The sequence below is a fragment of the Rhinatrema bivittatum genome, chromosome 17 (assembly GCF_901001135.1).
Source record: "Rhinatrema bivittatum chromosome 17, aRhiBiv1.1, whole genome shotgun sequence".
NCBI lineage: Eukaryota > Metazoa > Chordata > Amphibia > Gymnophiona > Rhinatrematidae > Rhinatrema > Rhinatrema bivittatum.
Window position 1 is genome coordinate 33,924,969 of NC_042631.1, and position 18,151 is coordinate 33,943,119.

At 46.4% G+C, this 18,151-nt stretch overlaps 1 protein-coding gene across 7 annotated transcripts; it reads right to left on the bottom strand.

Moving 5' to 3' along the window:
* Window positions 1–2,933: 2,933 nt before the first annotated feature.
* On the bottom strand, window positions 2,934–18,097 carry SIRT3 (sirtuin 3). 7 transcript variants are annotated; one of them, XM_029582820.1, is made up of 9 exons: window positions 17,598–17,674; window positions 17,239–17,296; window positions 15,232–15,465; window positions 14,667–14,855; window positions 10,591–10,823; window positions 10,402–10,502; window positions 9,807–9,968; window positions 4,387–4,599; window positions 2,934–3,405 (listed from the first exon to the last, which is right to left on the bottom strand). In XM_029582820.1, the coding sequence occupies exons 4-9, from the start codon at window positions 14,711–14,713 to the stop codon at window positions 3,379–3,381; spliced, it is 783 nt and encodes a 260-aa protein (XP_029438680.1). In that variant the 5' UTR covers window positions 14,714–14,855; window positions 15,232–15,465; window positions 17,239–17,296; window positions 17,598–17,674; the 3' UTR covers window positions 2,934–3,378. The 7 variants fall into 7 exon arrangements, 6 of the variants coding, with proteins under 6 accessions (XP_029438680.1, XP_029438681.1, XP_029438676.1 ...); XM_029582821.1 differs by having other exon boundaries at window positions 14,608–14,855; window positions 17,598–17,665; XM_029582816.1 differs by lacking the exon at window positions 15,232–15,465 and having other exon boundaries at window positions 17,598–18,053.
* Window positions 18,098–18,151: the final 54 nt, after the last annotated feature.

The window sequence follows — 18,151 nt, forward strand, 5'->3', positions numbered from 1 at the left end:
TCACTGCTGTTCTCTGTGTTTAGCCCCAGCTCTTCTGAATTCCATTGACAGCTCTGGTCTTAAGCACCTGTACGGGAAGGACACTCCCTGCGCCCAGCAGCCTTTCCGTGAAGAAATATTCCTGACGCTCCTGAGCCTACCTCCCATGAGCTTCACATTCTGACCCCTAGTTCTACAGCTTTCCGTCCACCTGGCCAAGAAGACTACCTCTTTTGAATAAAATTACTTTTTGGGTGCAGAGAAAATGCCTGTTCTCCTTTTTACAGACAGTAAAGGGTTTGCACACGGACTGTGCTTGCTGTCCTGTTTATGATTAGACACTTGAGGTTTCTTAAGGGTGGCCTTCTTGATATCACAAATGGCTGTGGCAGCCTATTCTGATGCCATTTCTGAGGTCACTGGTCAACAGCACAGAGGGAATACTGATTAAAGTGTACGTGTTGACAAATATTTCATGTTTTCTTCCCCTGTTCTCTGTCCCATGCTTTAGAGAACAGAAGCAGACAGGTACAAAGAGCGTCGTCAGGCAGGATTGGGATTCAGATTGAGGCAAACCTTTCTCTAATTTATAACTGGGTCCAATAGGGAGATAGGAACCTGCCCAAGGTCGGATGGGGTCAGTAGCAGAGGCAAGGCTTGAGCTCGTGTCCTGGGACTTAATCACTAGACCGAACAGAGAGCAGTGAGAAACGGAATTGACTTTGAGGAAAGAAAGGTGATTAGTGGATTACCTCAGGGACTGATCCTGAGGCTGGTTCTGTGCTAGAGCTGTGTAAGCAATCAGAAGGAAAAGCTTGACCTGCAACAAAGTAGACACCGCTGAGGGAGTAGACAGGATGAGAAATGATCTAAGAAAGCTTGAGGAGTGGTCGAATTCTTGGCAATCAAGATTCAAGGCAAAAACATGCAGAGTGTGGAAATCTGTGGGAAGAATACGTGATTGAGGGGGTAGAGCTGACGTGCACTGACCAAGAGAGCGACCTTGGGCTGACAGTGTCTGATGGTCTCAAGATGGATACTAAGCTGCATAGAGAGGCACAATCAGAAAAAAGGGAGGTGGTAATGTCTCTCTACAAGGCTGTGGTGAGGCCGCACTTCTGTGTTCTGGAGGCCATATCTCAGAAAGGCTAGAGGTGGAGGCAGAGAAAAGCAACCAAAGTGGTGAGGGATCTGTACCAAAAGCCATATGAGATGAGACTTGAAGAGCGAGTGGACAGGAGTGATAGGGGCGATGATGATAGAGACATTTAAATACCTCCAAGACTTCCATACACAGGGCATGGGCTTCTTGCAATGGAAGGGGAGGCTCCGGAATAAGGAGCCATGGGATGAGGGTGAATTGGGGTAGATTCAGGAGTAATCTAAGGAAATATTTCTTTACAGAGAGGGTGATGGATGTATGCAACAGCCTCCCACTAGTGGTGGAGACAAGGAAGTATCTGACTTCTGGAACGCATGGGATAAGCACAGGGGATCTCTGAGGGAGTGATAGGGATTATAGAGCTGAATTAGTTGGTGTGGATGGACTGACTGGATAGGCCACGTAGTCTCTTTCTGCTGGCAAGTTTCTATAAGCTCTAAAGGTGTTCACCCAAGAGGAGAGAAGAGACGGGGCACATGATACAGACATTTAAATACTTGAAAGATGGTGATGATGCACAATTAAAACAAAACTTTTCCAGTGGGAAGCTGTAGAACCAGGGGGTCGTGATTGGTGGCTCCAAGGAGGCAGATTCAGGAACAATCTCGGGAAAATATTTTTTCACTGAAAGGATGGTGGATGCCTGGTTTGCCCTTCTAGGAGAGGCGTTGACATTTAAAAAGGCATGGGATAAACAGAGGATCCCTAGTGGAAAGAGATGGTAACAAAGTGCCGAGCTAACCTGCGCAGAGCAGCGGTTCAGCCCAAAACAGCCCCAAATGACTGCATTCGGCTTCCAAGACAGAGGGGCAAACTGCAAGAAAGAGAAGTTACCACCCAAAAACCTTACTGGGCAGACTGGATGGGCCATTTTGGTCTTCTGCCACCACTTATTATGTATCTACGCCCTCTGTAAATTATAAGAGGAAACTATTTCTCTTCATGCGCCAAAAAGCTTTGTCTACTGGTGATGAATTTTTTCTTTGTTACCCCTGTGATTGCTTGATCAATTATGTTGGTAACAGATACGTGACTTTACCCTCCGTACACAGGCAGAGAGGGAGGGCCACGGGTATCTAACTATCTCCTACTTCCTCTGGATAGAACTAATCTCTGAAAGAGGATGTCACTTTAAGAAAGCAGAGGACCCTGGGCGTTGGAGTTCTAGAAGGGAGGGTCAGGACTCCAAGGCCCTACCCCAAGCAAACAAAATAAGAGCTGGGACGAAAGAGAGCCCGCACGCCCTGTGCAGGTTGTGGCCAGCAAGGCAGCTCAGGAGCTGGAAGCAGAGGGTTTAAAGACAGAAGAAAAGCCCAGATAGGGCCACGCTTTGGATTTCTCTGTTGCCTTGGACCATTATGTTGAAGGAAAAAGAGGGAAACCCCTTTTTAGGACTCTGTCTTTCTGCCATGAGAGACGCTGTGGTGTGTGGCAGGGAAGCCTTCAGAATCAAAGAAGAAAACCCATCAAATGGATCTGCTGCATGCATTATATACTAAGGGCACCCAGTTATCCTGCTGTATCTATAGTAGCATTCGTCCCATCCCCCAGTCAGAAGAAATATTATTCAAGTCAATTCTTAACTGTCTGGGTTAATAGAAAATATATTTATGCTCCAAAATGGTTTGTGGTGCATCTTTGGGTTGGGGACTAAGAGGAAGTAGTCTGTTGAATATTAATTTGTTTGTTGCCTTTTATGTGATTATTTTTCCTCATGTTTGGAATACATTTCACTTATTTCTAGTATTTTTGAAACTATGTATGCAAATCTCCGAAGTAAAAAGTTATAACATAGAAAAAGCACGATTTTATTGAACTTCTTAAGGCACAAATTCCCAGCTTTGCCCATCTGCAATGCCCTGCAGCTTAAACACTGAAACAGTTTAATGTCCTCCAGACAACCTTGCTCCAGCCATTCAAAAATTATAGGGGAATACGCACACACACACACACACACACACATCAGCATGATCTGATAATCCTCTATACTGAATCGAGGCTAGAAATGAAGTAGACGTATATACAGAAGATAGGTCAAGCCCCGTTAGGGCCTCACTTCATCATGACTGCTGGATCCTGGAAGGCCAGAGGATGGAGCAGTCTGTGCAAGCCCTCTTATAACCCTTCCTCTCGCAGCTGCTGCTGTCGGAGATAGGATGCCAGGCGTGCTGGACCTGTAGCCTGACCCAGTGGGAGAAGCGATGGCCCGCCCAGTCCAGATTTCTAGTATCCTGGAATCAGGACTCCTCCTCTTCAGCATCCAGCTGCAAAACAAATCCAGAATATTACTGCACAAGTTCCCATGCACAAACCGTAGATTCCCCCGAGCTCCAAGCCAGATGTTCTGAACTGCTCATAAAATGTGTCCTGCAGCTGGGATGGCTGTGGCACCTGAAGGCCAGCAGTGAAAGGAGGCAGCAGCCCGTATAGGAGGAATGAGAGGAGAAGGTGAGGGGGCTACAAAAGAGAGAGCTGGAAGGGTTAGGAGAAAAGCAGGGGGGGCGGGAGGAATAAAATAAAGGGGGGTGATTTGGCTAATGTCAGGCACCGGGAAGGGAGAGACAGATCAGGATCCCCAGCGAATGTGGGCTGAACACGTCCCTCAGACCCTGATGAAAAGATGCAGTTAATGAACAGTGACTCAGAAGACCCCGGCTATGATCGTCCGTCGGCTGCTGCTAATCACACTGTTCCAGCAGCAAGGGGCAGCATCAAATACAAAGCATGCAGGCAGGCACCGTCTACAAGGAAGCCTTCGCTTAATCCACCAAAAATGGTGTTGCAAGGAGTAAAGAGATCAGTTAGAAGAACCAGAGGCTTTACAAAATTGTAAGTTTATGACTCTGAAACCGGCCCCGTCATGCTCTCCTTTTCCTTTCCCAGAACATAGTGCCCGGTGCTGCTTGTTGCATGTCCCTGGACCTGGCCAGTCCCACCTGGACCCCAGCGTGCGGTGTCTGCGAACAGGGGAAAACTATTGATGAGACTTGGCACTGTGGCTGCTCCATATTCTCTTTCAGATCAGAGGCCACGTATTTTTTACTGACATTTAAAAATAGAAATAATTTGCCATAAATTGCCGGGCTGTTGGGTGCATGTGGGAAAACAGTGTTTATCTCTAGGATGATGTAAGCATGAATGCTCCAGGGAGCACTGGAGCCTTGCGCGTGTTGTGAGGCAGGAGAGCACCGATGTCTGTCCCATCGTCCTATAAACAGTACCACGGGTTTTCCTTCCACGTGTACCTTTTCAGTTTCTCTCTGGATGAGCTCTCTCAGCTCCTCCGTCCAACCCAAGAGGTCCACTAGGGTTTCCACTCCACCGATCACGTCTCCCAGCTGAGCTACGTCATTGTACCGAGGTGAGTGGAAGGCGAAGGGTCCCACCAAGTCCCGGTTGATCAGTACACGCGGGACGGAAGTACGGGTCGCACTGGCTAGGCTGGCAAAGGGCTCCACCTGATGGCCCAGGCCCCCTCAATGAACAAGGGTAGAAAGCAAGATTACGAGAGAGAGGAAGTAAGATGTCAGTCTCAACCAATAATGTGACATACTTGCGAGGTTAAATCTTTTATCAAACACCTACAGTTCTCCATCTGAACAAACTGGCTAATAGGTAAAACATATAGTTCAACATCCAGCCTCCGTCCTCCACCCGGTGACCCCTTTACACCATGATCCAATGTCCCCCCTACCATCCTCTGCCATCCAGTGTCTCTTCACACTATTGCTGAGACCCTTCTCTACCAGCCGGACTCCCACCTCTCTCTACCATCCAGGGTCCCCATTCCCATCCCCACTTCTACTATCCAGTGTCCCATCACACAACCACCTAGACCCCCATCCCTCCCTAGTAAGTACTCCTTCTCTTCATCCAGTCAGACCAGTTCAGACGACTGGGTCATGCTCACCGACCTGCAGATGGCTCGCTGATGTCACTCCTTATCAGCATCGGTGCTGACGCTAGCCTACCAGTATGCCTGCTCTTCAGCAGACGGCAGGCAAGCATCCTGTGCTGCGGACCGAGGCCTGGTGGGCTGAAAAGGAAAATCTCCTATTCGGCTCCTGAGGCGAAAGTTTTACACTCCCTCCCTCAGCGGAGCGGGGATCCTAGGTAGAGAAAAAGAAAAAGGACAAAATAGCTGCAGCTGTGAAAGCCGGTAAGCAGCCCAGGGGAGACTTGGTGGCGTTCTCTGTCTCTCTTCCCCTCTCCCCCCACACTTCTGCTTCTTTTTGCCCCTTCTGTCTCTCTTTGTGATCCTTCTGTATTGAGAGTGGTCGTGCCTTTAAATCTTTATCCTGGCCGGATGGCTCAGCGATAAAGTTTAAAAAAAAAAAAGGTGTGATGGGAGAGGACACTTTGCAAAGGCTCAGCGTGTGCTACTTCAGCAGTTCAGACGCTGGCGGCAGGAGAGCGACTTTTAGGAGCTTCCCAGGACCCCCGGAGAGCTTATTGCTGGAGCGAGTTACATTTTTGGAAGTATCTCATGTTGGTTGCGTGTGGGGAAACAAAATGGTGCAGGTGGCGGAATGCAGCAGAAAAGCCGCACTGCGCGCGCCGCGAGGTCTGAGGAGCCGGTGCAGTAAAACGCACATTAGTATGGAGCGCCCGTTGTCTTTAACTTGTGCGCAGCTACGGCCCCCGGGCGCTGTTAAAAAGGGCGTGCTATGGGAAAATTGTGCGTCCGCAGAGCTCAACAGTTTATTGCGTCAGGCGCCCAATTGCAACGGGCACTCAGTGTAAGCGTCCGTTTTGATGCCGCTTCTTTTTCTGTTATAATTCACTTCAGCAACCTCAGCAAACCTATGAGGCGCCCCTTGCTATGGACGTCTAAAATAGTGAGGTCTTAAGAAAAGTGGGTTTCTTTTAATCAAGTCAAAATAGACCATTATTTTTCTCCATCAAAAAACAGTAAAGTGTCACAACGACAGGAAGGAAGAGGGCACATTTATCACAACACAGAGAACCGATTTTTTTTTCTTTTTTTAATGTTTTTCAGGAGCCCTTGGCTGCAAGTTGACTTTACTCCATCGGCGGGTAATATCTAACGTCCTCAACTACATGCAATTTCCATCTCACATGGACATGCTAATGTCCTTATTGCAACGGACACTAGTCTAGCGTGTCCAAAACGCACGCAAACCCATGTGCTAGGCGAGCACGTTTTATTGCGATGGCCAAGGAAGGTGCAAGCGAGAGCTCCGTAGCCATGAGTTTGTGTTGGCAGGCGCTCCTGTGGTGGATCAGTGTTCTCCCACGGGGTCCTTGAATTTGCCTGAAGCTCAGACAGCCATGTCACAGCTGCAGAGCGGTGACGATGGCGGCCCTCCTTCCCTTAGCCTTGCAAAGTCATCCGAAGGGCGTTTCTCCCAGTGTGTTGGCTTCTGCTTTCCCTGCGGTACAGCTTTCCTCCCTACCCTGGGCTTTTAAAAGGCTTGCAAGCCTTTTGCTTGGGGCAGGGCTGGCAATGTTTCTGCTGCTCCCTTGCTCATAGATTCTATGGGCTCGGGGAGCAGAAAGAGGTCCAGGAAAGGCGAGGAGTGCAAACTGGAGGAGGATTTGTCAGAGTCTGAGGACTCCCTGGATGGCATTCCTAAGCTGCCTCAGGAATAGCGAGGAGAACTGGGAAGAAGATGAAGTCCCTCCTGAGATCACCAATGATGCCTCCATGCTACATCTTTCAAAAAGAGTTGGCAACCTTAATTAATTAATTAATTAATTAATTAGAGGGTTTTTTTCTATACCGGCATTCGTGATGAGTATCACATCATGCCGGTTTACAATAAACAAGGGGGTGTAATAATAGGTTACAATAAAAAGAGCAACTAACAGGTGCTGAGCGAAAACAATTGCAGTTACAATAAAACAGGGAAATGCACAACTGGGAGCAGAGAAAGGCGATAGGAATTTAACAGAATACATTTACCAAACTTTAACAGAATGCATTTACAGAATTTATGGTATTTACTAGGTTATGCCATTTGCAATGTTATAGTTTTCTGCGTTAGGGTAATGACTGAAAGTTGGTTAGTGGTGAATTAGGGTTCATTCGGTGTCTGGAAAGGCTTTTTTAAATAACCACATTTTGAGTCTTTTCCTGAATGTTAATCTCTCAATCTCTGCCCAGGCTGATATTGCGGAGGATAAGAAGACGGGACACCCCCTCTTCCAAGAAGGATCCTACTATGGCTAGCTTGACGAAGGCTTCGATATTCTTTCCTTTGCATCGGGTGGTGCAGGATCCGATTCACTTGAAGTGGTTGGCTCCTGAGGTTAATTTTAAGAGTGGCTGCTCGTTGGCCAGACTGTACCTGTTGGACCAAAGATTACGGCGAGGTTTCGTTTCCCCAGAGTAGATGCTCTAGTCTGCTCCAGGCCGAAGAGATCAACCATTCTGGTGGAAAGTGATACTGCATTTTTAAGATTCACCGGACAGGAAAGACTATCTGTGCTTAATCAGGCTTTTGAGATGGTAAACATGGCTCTACAGATCTCAGCCTGCTGTTGCATTGTGGTAAAATCTGGGATTGCGTCTTGTGCAGAAGGAATTGTGAGATAAACTACACTCAGCTGGAAATAGGAGTGGCATATTTGACAGATGCCTACTTCAATTTGGTCTGCTCCTTGGCTAGAAGGGTAGTGTTCATAGAAGCGGCGTGTAGGCTTCTCTAGATGCGTAACTGGACAGCGGATTCTAATCTCTAAGATTAATCTGATGATGTCTCCTTTTAAAGGAAGACTTTTGTTTGGAAAGGAATTGGAGAAGACGGCACAGTCCTGGGGAGATTCTAAGGTGCCCAGGCTTCTAAAGCCAAAGCTGTGTCATCAAATTTCTCTTCCCGCTTTAGGTTTTGAGATTCCAGGAGATGCAGACAGGAGCGGAGTTCTTCTAGTCAAAGATCTAGGTCTTTTTCTAGAAAGGTGGTAAAAAGGGATCCTCTAGATTTGGACCCCTAAGGAAATATACGACGAGGACGAGAGGACTCTATCTCTGGCGCCAGAGCTAGGCGGCTGCCTTTCAGTTTTACCTGAAATCGGCCTAATAGGTCCTAGATATTCAACATGGTTATGCCCTGGAATTTTCTTGCCCTGCTTCTGACACTTTTATGGTTTCCCTGTCTCTCCGACAGAAAGAGGGAAGTGATAAGCTGAATGCTGGAAAGGCTCCTCGACTTAAAAGGCTGTGATTTCGGTCCCGAAAGGGCAGGACAATTTGGGCTGCTACTTGATTTATTTTGTGGTGTCCAAAAGGGAGGGGATCTGTCTGTGTCCCATTCTGGATCTAAGGTCAACGAGTTCTTGAAAGGGTCTCACTGCCGGATTGAGACCTGCAGGTCAGTGATTCTGGCAGTGCAGGTGGGGGAATTCTTGACCTCCTTAGATTTGAAGGAGCCCTCTCTGCACATCCCAATAAGAGAGGATAATCGGCGGCTGTGAGCATGTTTAAGGATTGGTGCTCAGAACATCCCTGTAGTCCGGAGAGAGCTTCAATTCTGATGATCCTGTTTTTTTTTCCTACAGGAAGGCCTTTCTAAAGGTTTGGCTCTTAATACCTTGAAGGTGCAGGTAGCCACTCTCACTTGTTATCGGGGGGTGTGTTCAAGGTAGACCATTGTTCTCACATCCGGATGTTTCTCATTTTTTGAGAGGCATTAATCATATCAGGCTTCTGTTGAGGATTCCAGTGCCCCCTCTGGATTTGAATTTGATCTTGTCCTTCTTGACAGGAACATTCCTCTGGCAGTTTTAAAAAAATAAATAAATAAAGGAAAAAGGAAGAAGTATGAATTTGTGTTATGGTTCTAATGTTTACTTGAAACTGAAGTTGCCCAGAGTTAGGTTGTTACAGAAATACTGGTGTCAGCACCGATGCTCATGATGGGTGATCCTGTTGCACTCTGACTCCATCTGCTGCTCAGTGAGCACAACCCACTCGTCTGGCCTGGTCTGACTGAATGCAAGGAAAGGAAATGATCAGAAAAGAAGAAGTAATTTCACCTTTCCTTTGACCCTGGAGAGGCTCTCTTCACTCCACGCTATCTCATCCCATGCAAGGAAAAATCTTTTGCATGTTTTTGGACAATGTCCTCTCTCATCATAATTGGCTCCCTCCCATTTTAGATATAGGAGCTCTAGTGAGCTCAATTTTCAAAGGATTTAGGAGCCTAATTTGGGGAGTTTGGCTCCTAAATTGGCCTTTTTGAAAATGTATTAGTTTCACTAGGTTACTGAATTTAGGAGCTTAAAAAGTGGGCAGCTATGGTGGTGGATTTAGTGTAGGTAAAAATAAGTTAGGAGCTTAGCACTGATTTTCAGCACTAGGTAAGTACATTAGGACCTGATTTTTTAAATATTTTTCCCATAGACCCAGAAAGGGGAAAAAGCCTTAGCAAGTCCATGCCCTTAGGCTCCTAAATCTAGCAAAATGAATTGCAGACTTAAATTTAGAATCCTAAATTTAGGTCAATTTTCAGCTGAAAACTTAGACTCTTGCAAATAGGCCATAAACGTAAGCGTCTACATTTAAAAGCCCAGCTTTAATTAATTTATTTTTTCCTATCAGCCTCATTGTTCCTAGTTCTGAACCTGAAAATCTCTCCCATGTTCCTAACCCCACTAAGACGCTCTCCAGACAAGCAGCTGAAATCCCGTATTGCCCCCAAACCTCGAGCGAGGTGCCAATGATGAAGAGCAGGTCCGCCATGGGGAAGTCTGCCAGGTGTAGGAAAAATCTCTGGGGTAGCTCCTCGCCGAAGAACACAATGTCGGGTTTGATGATACCGGTACAAATGGGACAGTGTGGGATCCGTCCTTCCATCACATCCGCCTGAGTCAAAATAAATTATTTGCAGCATCACCAGGCCTACGAAAGAAACAATCCAGTATTCCCCCCCCCCCCCCCCGATACAAGAATAACAAATCATTCCCAGTGTCGAGAGATGTCGCACAAGTGTCTACCGGACCACAGATGTGGCAAGGCCGAATCCATCCGTCCATCATGTACCCGAGACGTGTCATTGAGCATCACCCCTTACAGAAAGATCCACAGTGGAAGAGGAGACCTATGTGATCTCAAAAGCTCAAGTACATCGTCATCTTTGGCAAAATTTTTATGTGGATCCTCTAAAAATTATTTTAAACTAGAACCTGCAAAGAATCAAACTTTCTCTATGGCAATATGACTCCTGGACTTCTAGACACACACATATACTTTGTGTCCCAGAGCGAGCAGCCGGAGGGCACTACTTTGCTGTTCTTACCCGAAAGTCCTTGCCTGCGTGGGATCTCCGGCACACCGTACAGGTGGCGGTGGCAAACGTGCCATGAGCTTCCACGAGTTTGCTGGGTGGAATCCCTGCAGCTGAAACAGAGGGCGACAGAGCCAGGGATAGAGACAAATGTAACAGGCAGCAAGGCTGGAGGAGGGGGCAAGGGAAGGGGCTACCAACCTCTCTCTAGCCCATCGATGTTCTGAGTGTACAAGCGCAGCAGCAGCCCCTTGTCATGCAGCAGACGCAGAAAGTAGTGAGCAAGGTTGGGCCTGTAATTGCCCGGGTACAGCTCCCGGGCTAGCATGAAGAAAGGCTTGGGATTGTGCAGGAAGTAATGCAGTTCAAAGATAGCTTCCGGGTAAGGAATATCGTACTGCTGGAGGTTACTGTACAAGCCACTGCGTGGGGACCTAAGCAAAGGAGAGAGGGTAGGGAAGTCTGTCAACATTCACTTCTTAATTCAGTCTTTGACGAAAGCTGCAGGGTGCCTGCCTGCCTGCCTTCAGGATCAGTTGTTTCTTTGCCCCTGCTCCAGCCCTGCCCCTGCAAACAGCCTGTAGGGAACCATCTCCTCCTGTGTACTCCCCCCACCCCCTTCCTCTTGCCCTGAAGTGAACAGGAGGGTGGGGGTGAAGGTAGAGTTAACAAAGAAAGCAGTAAGAATGCGCAATCCCTCAAAGCGGAGTAGCCCAGTGGTTAGGGCAGTGGGCCACAAGCCAGGGTTCAAATCCCACTGCCACTCCTTGTGACCTTGGGCAAGCCACTTTGCTCTTCTTTGCCTCAGGTACAAACTTACAGGCCAATCTAATAAAGCGGCGTGGAAAACGGGCACGCGCTCGCTTTCCTAACACTCACCCAGGCACCTCTCTTGGGTGCACGATTCAGTATTTCAAAGAGGGGTTGCGCCGCCAAGGAGGCGCTGGGGACAAATGTGCACCCCAGCGCTTCCTTGGCAGTGGGCACCCAGGAGAGGTCGGCTGTCAGTGGGTTAGGAAAATGGACGCTCAATTTTACGATATTAAACATAGAAACATAGAAATGACGGCAGAAGAAGACCAAATGGCCCATCCAGTCTGCCCAGCAAGCTTCACACATTTTTTCTCTCATACTTATCTGTTTCTCTTAGCTCTTGGTTCTATTGGGGTAGTAAGATTCGTTAGGGGTATTAAGTCGGACGATGTACAGAAAAGCAGGGATTTTTTGGGCTGCTCAGAAATTAACGCCTACTCTGGGCAGGCGTTAATTTCTGAGCGTAAAAATGTGCAGGTCAGGTGCATATTTTTTTTTTTTGGATTGAGGGAGAACAGCTAATAGCCTCATCAACATGCATTTGCTGAGTGCTATTAGTTTCACAGAGGGGGGGGGGGGTTGGACATGCTAATCCCTTATGGAACCCACACGCTAATGTTTAACCCATGTCCAACCGCGGGTTAAACAATGCACTCGGCTGAGCACACTGTATTGAATCCGCCTGATAGATTGTAAGCCCTCTGGGGATAGGGAAATACCTACAGCACCTGAATGTAATCCATTCTGAAGTGGCAAAAGGCAGAATATAAATAAATAACCATATTTTTGGAAAAGAAGATGAACCATAGGAATGGTGTGGAAATGCAATAGTGCAGGATGCCTAACCTATATTTCTAAACATCTTTAGAAGACAAATCCACCTGAATGGATACAAAATAGCAGTCAAAGTGGGTGATATATGAGCCTCGGGCCATGTATGGCTCTCCTTGTGTTGCAAGGTTTGTTTTGAATAAAACCAATAAAATTGTTTACAATAAAATTGTTTACAAAAACAGCCACAATGCTTTGGGTCTGTTACTTACAAAAATAAAGGAAGCCTCTGGCACATCCTATGAATTATTATAGCAGACAGCCATTTTTTTTTTTTTTTTGTGGAAATCAGTAAAAGAAGAACAACTCCCACCAATGTGCAATGTGTTTATATAAAAGACTGGTAGTAGAAAAATAAGATGCCACTATTCGGATGCTAGGTGTCCTAGTCTGTGTCTATGGGAAAAAGGCTTAGTAGATTGGGCCCTCTAGGAGTTGTGCACCAAAGCAGCTCTATCCTCAGTGCTCATAAAAAAAAAAAAAAAGAGTTAAAAATAAGGTAGGATAACATTTTCAAAAGGCTGAGAGAACTAGTTTAATATGGAAATATTAAACATAAACCGTCGGGGGCGGAGTCAAGATGGCTGCTTGCGGGTAGCACGCCTCGGAGCTCCCAGTTTTTCTTCTTGTTTCTTGTGAACTAATATTATATTTCTTGACCTGATGCCGCCGAAAAGAAAAGGGAGAATGAGGGTTTTTCCCTCAACACCCTCTCTCCCTCCGGGACAAAAGGCTCTTGCCGAGTGTGCCCAGTTCAATCCGAATCGGGAGGAGCCATTCCCCGCTGGCGAAAACGACAGGGAAGCAGCCGTTTCGCCTGGGGATACAACGCTGAGCCCACCGACGCTAAGACTACCACAGGCAATTTCCTCGACAATCCCGCCAGAAACTGCGTTGGACCCCGTGAGACTACAGACCTCAACGGGATCCTTGGAGGGAGCAGCGGCGGGTGAAGACTCGAGAAGTGAAACACCAATACCGGAAGGTATTGCAACTCCAAGGTTGGAAATTTCTTCTAATAAATATGCTTCAGAGTTTATACCAATTGCTGGGAAACACCAGGAGTTTGCAACCCCGGTTAAACCGCCTGTAGTCACTTTGGACGTACTCTGGGAGCTTATGGCTCAACAAAATTTAGTAACTCATGGGACAATGGTTCAAGTTACTCAAATCGCTACACGTCTTGAGATGGTGACCCAAGACCATAATTTAAGACTGTCTGAACAAGGGGAGAAGATACAGCAAATAGAAACCCAGTTGAAAGCTATTCAGAAAGTGCAAACAGCTACAATTCAAGATTGTACTGCCTTGAGTAAAAGAACAGAACTCTTGGAAAATCGCATAAGGCGGTTAAATTTGAGACTACTGAACTTTCCCAAGGTAATGGGTGAGTTACCAAGGGTGACATTACATAAATATCTGACTGAAATTCTTCATATACCATCAGAAGATATTCCACCATTTAACAAGGTGTACTTCCTGCCTTTTAAAAGATCAAGGAGTACTGGAAATCAAAACCCTGTTGATCTGGAGAACTTGACAGACTACTTAGAATCATCAGGAGTGGAAATTGTGGAAAGGGCCACCTTACTTATTTCTTTAATATATGAAAAAGATATGGGCCTCATTATGAGGAATTATTTCTTAAACATGGGAACTAATTTTTTGGGCCAATGTGTACAGATCTTTCCAGATCTTGCTAAAGCCACGCAGGAGAGAAGGAAGGGGTTCCTGGCACTAAGGCAGGAGGTGAGGGTGCTGGGAGCCACATACCAACTTAGGTACCCATGTAGATGCGTGGTTAAATTTAACAACAGTACCTATATATTCCTGACTCCTGAACATCTAAAGGCGTGGATAGACTCCCAGAATCGCCTATTGAGAGTATCATCTCCACTAGTTAGTCCAATATCTTAGCAACAAATAGAGGGATTGAAATAGAGCAAGCTATTGGCATTTTCTTTGATAGATTTCTTAAGTAAGCTTCCTTTTATTTCTTTGTTGTCCGCCCCCCTCATATTAAAACAGATTTGTGGACTAAAAATAGAGATATTTCTTTATATTAGAAATGATTTATAATTATGTATAACTTTATTTCTGTTTTTCTGTGCAAGAATGGAAATGCTTGTAATTATTTGAAAAATTAATAAAGAATAAAAAAACAAAACAAAAACATAAACCATCTTGAGACTAAAGAGAGGCATTACCTGGTCTTGTTATGGTACTGCTGGAAGGGGCTGTTCCTCGGGGGATCAACAGATTGGAAGCAGCGTAAAATACTAAATAAGGAACCACAACTGGGCCTCAAGGCCCAGTTATTCAAGCACTGATCAGACTACAATGCTCCTGCCTCGGCGAGAGGGCCCCAGAGAAAACATTCCTGGAACAGGAGAGCACGCTACCTGTCTCTAACCGCCTCTCCCGTCACCGTGGACAGCAGCAGGAGCTGCCTCCTACAAGCAGCACATTTACTCCGGACAGTGCCTTCCAGCTCACAGTGATTTTTATTACAAAGCATCAGGGAAAGAGAAGTCTGCAAACAGCTTTCCTTTGCCCACCCCCCCATAAACACACCTTGCAGGCGCCTTCGCCCAGGCTTTGAAAGACGACAGAAAAAGAACGGGGAGCGTCACCTGAAGTCAGGGATCCCGCTCGGGGTGCTGACCCCAGCTCCCGCCATCACGACCACTCTTCCGCACTCTTTGTTCTTAAGGAGGAACGCCACATCCTGCAAAGAGAGCTTCTCCTTTCTGCTGCCCCCTCCTGGGGGGAATAAGGCAGCCAGAGCAGCGGAGCCGGAGACCTGGCGTACACCAAGGATCCTGCAGAGAGAAAAAGAACACGAGAAATGCCCTGCTGGCTCAGACTACCACCCATTCAGCCCAGTAATGGCCTAGCCAGGTCCCATAAAGTAGATCTAATTCCTGTAACTCACTCCCAGGGATAGCAAACAGCTGCCTTTAGTCGGCCTGGCTAATAATGTGTTATGGACTTTTCATCCGGGACCTTGTCCAAATATCTTTTAAACCCTGCTATGCCAGTCGCCTTGACCACGTCCTCTGGCAACAGAATCCCTAGCTTGATTGTGCACTGAATGAAAAGTACTTTCTATGATTTGTTTTAAATCTGCTTGTGGGTAGCTTCATGGAGCATCCCCTTGTTTTAGTATTTGAAAAGGTAAGTGACCGTCTTATTTACCTGTTCCGTCCCACTCATGATTTTAGAGACTTCTATACTGTCCCCTCTCAAGCCATTTATTTTCCAAGCTGAATAGCCCGAGCCTGTGTAGCCTCTTCTCATGTGAGAGATGTTCCATCCCCTTTATCATTTGTCGCCCTCCTCTGCATCTCTTCTAGTTCCGCTTTGTCTTTTTCGGAGATGGGGCAACCAGAACTGCACACGACACTCAAGGTGCATTTGCAGCATGGCTCGCTAGAGAGGCAATGTGATATTTGCTGTTTTATTCTCCATGCCTATTCAGATCATTCCTAGTGTTCTATTTGCTTTTTTGACCACCACCATGCACCAAGCAGGGAATTTTAATATATTGTTCACAAGGATTCCAAGGATAGGGACTCCCAATGCAGAGCCCAGCATTGTAATACCTGTAATCGGGATTTCTTTTCCCTGGGTACATCACTTTACACTTTTATACCACTGCTATTTATCAGGATAAGTACTTCTCTGGCTAAAGTTTCCTCCACTTACCTGGATAAGTCATTAATTATCCTCAAAGTATTTTTGACATTTTTTTCCCATTTTGTTTCCCTCTTTTTTTTATGGGTTTTAAGTGCCAGAGCAGTAGTGCTGGAAACGTAACTCCATCTCTGACCCTGGAGCTAAGTTTTCAGTGCTAAGAAAATGCCAGCCAGGCCAGCGCACCTCTCTGCACTGGGGAGTACTGCTTAATGCCCTCATGTGCATGGGATTTCCATGCGAGGGCGCTAAGTATTACTCCCATGTTAGAACGCACATTTTGTGAGCGTAAAACTCCTTGCTGCATTGACAGTAAAGTTTCTGCTCACAAAATGAGCGTTCCCATGCCTTGGCCAGAACACACCTTTTTGCAAAGGCCTGTCGGAGTGGGTTGTTTTTGGCAGATGCTGCTGTGATTGGGCCTCGTACTCGCCCCGGCTTCAACAGAAAAGGTATGCGAATTGGGATAAGCAGGTGCAATGATATTGCTGCCTTGGAAAAATTAACTTCAGCCTTACAGAAGACGACTAGCTTTTATGAAAAAGTATGGCAACCTTACTGGAAATATAAATAATCAGAAAGGAGGCGCTCATGTGCCCGTGTGCTATGTCACTGAGTGGGAGTTATTAGAGCGCAGTGCAGGTGTGGGACTTGGTGCGTTACTTTACTGTGCGTCAGTGAAGTCGGCATGGAATGTGTGCTAAGAGTTGCATCTTTTCGTGTTTGTTTGATTTATAAATAAAATATTTTTAAAAAAAAGAAAGGCTGTGCGGCAGCTGTGGTGGAGAATGCTTGGCTGTGGCTGGAGGTTATTAGGGTGGTGCTGGGTGGTGAGGGAGAAGAGTGCTGGGAAGGCAGAGGCTGCTGATGGCTGGGCTATGGCTGCAATGGAAAAAAATATTAACTAGGGCGTCTGATAATACAAAATATGTTAATTTGAAATAGAAAAAATAAATACATTTTATAGCAATATGAAACTAAAGAAAACCAATTTTAAGCCTTTTTAAAAAAAAACCCCCGAATTATCTAAAATATAAATGTACATTTTATAACTACCTAAAATCAGAAGCCCTAAATAGAACACAAGTCAGCTCTTTACCCTCCTACATGTGATAAGGCAAGGTGTCATATGGAGAAAGTAATGGGAAGAGAAGTGTAAAGTGACTTCCCAGTATCAGGATAACCTGTCCCTCATCTACAGTAAATTCCAGCTTGGGAATGGGTTTCTGTCCTGTTCGTTTGAAATACCTTCAGTAGTCGAGTGGTGGCTTCTCAATACATGTCCGATACCGCCACACCAGGAACTGGCAACCTCTACTGCTAGAGTTTAATCCTTACAGAAATTCTTAAAACTAGTGTCTGGGATGATTATTGGAAAGGATCAAAGTTCACTGCCCAAACAAATGAGTGTAATACATTTTAAAAAGACACTTTCTGAGGCTAGCACAGCAGTTTCCAAGCACGAGGGACACAGCAAGAGCCGGGCAGTGGTGGGAGAAATGTACGCACCTTGAAAAGGGAGCCATGCCATGCTTCTTCCAGGTGAAAACCAAGAGATTTCTGCAAGCTGCAACAAAAAACCAGGGAATTACCGTGAATAAAAAGGTCATATTACACGAGTACTGCTATGTGAAGTGGGTGGAAACGGCAGCTGGGAAGGGCTCTTTCTGGCCTCATTATTATACCGATAGGACTAGCGCTCATTGTACTTTCCTCTCCAGGTTTCAATCAAGGTCCACTGCAGAACCTCTCGCCCCAAGCTCAAGATAAAACGTGTGCTCGTTCCGTAAAAAAAGGACTAGTTAGCGCCTGCTGGCATCTCTTTCCAGAGAAACCCAAAGGATCAGGATAACGTACACGGTAAATACCTCTCAGCTTGGTGAGCCCTTGGCACCGGGGCTCGGCCAGCAGCAGTCCAAACCTGTGCAGCAGCCCCATGGTTCTTCTGGGGATCGGGGGTCAATACCCAGAGCCTTTGCTGCAGCCTGCACTTGCTGTTCTTTTAGCTGGCGAGAGATCACGGGCAGAATTAGGTGACTCCGACCTGAAAGGAGGCCGAGCTTGGGCACATTTGGGTCAGGGGACGGCAGCCCAACACTTGCCTCTGGCTGGTGTTGCTAAAGCCCAGCCTGTATGTACACAGCGGTCCGAGTGAACGTGGAACTGCATTACCGGCAGGTCTCTAATAGACGCGCATTAAGTGAATGCTAACATTTGTACTATCAAGTCTGAGCCTGCGTGCCCATTGTTTATTAACTGCTGCGGTTACTTTAAAACTCTGTAATGCAGACACTAGGGCTGTGACGTCATCCAGAAGCGCAAACAGACCAACACAGATTGATCCGCAAGGGAGGCGGGTGTAAGTGACGTCATCAACACGCTCAGCGTCTCGGATTCTCAGAGCCGTCCTATTAAGTAGGTT

Bases quoted from the DNA above. Each gene is read 5' to 3' on its own strand.
- SIRT3 (XM_029582816.1), bottom strand. From the start codon at position 17,667: ATGGGGCTGCTGCACAGGTTTGGACTGCTGCTGGCCGAGCCCCGGTGC. The intron at 10,824-14,666 runs GTGACGCTCCCC...TCCTTTGCTTAG, and splicing joins AGCGGGATCCCTGACTTCAG to GTCCCCACGCAGTGGCTTGT. The intron at 3,406-4,386 runs GTACACGTGGAA...TTTGTTTTGCAG, and splicing joins TCCAGAGAGAAACTGAAAAG to CTGGATGCTGAAGAGGAGGA.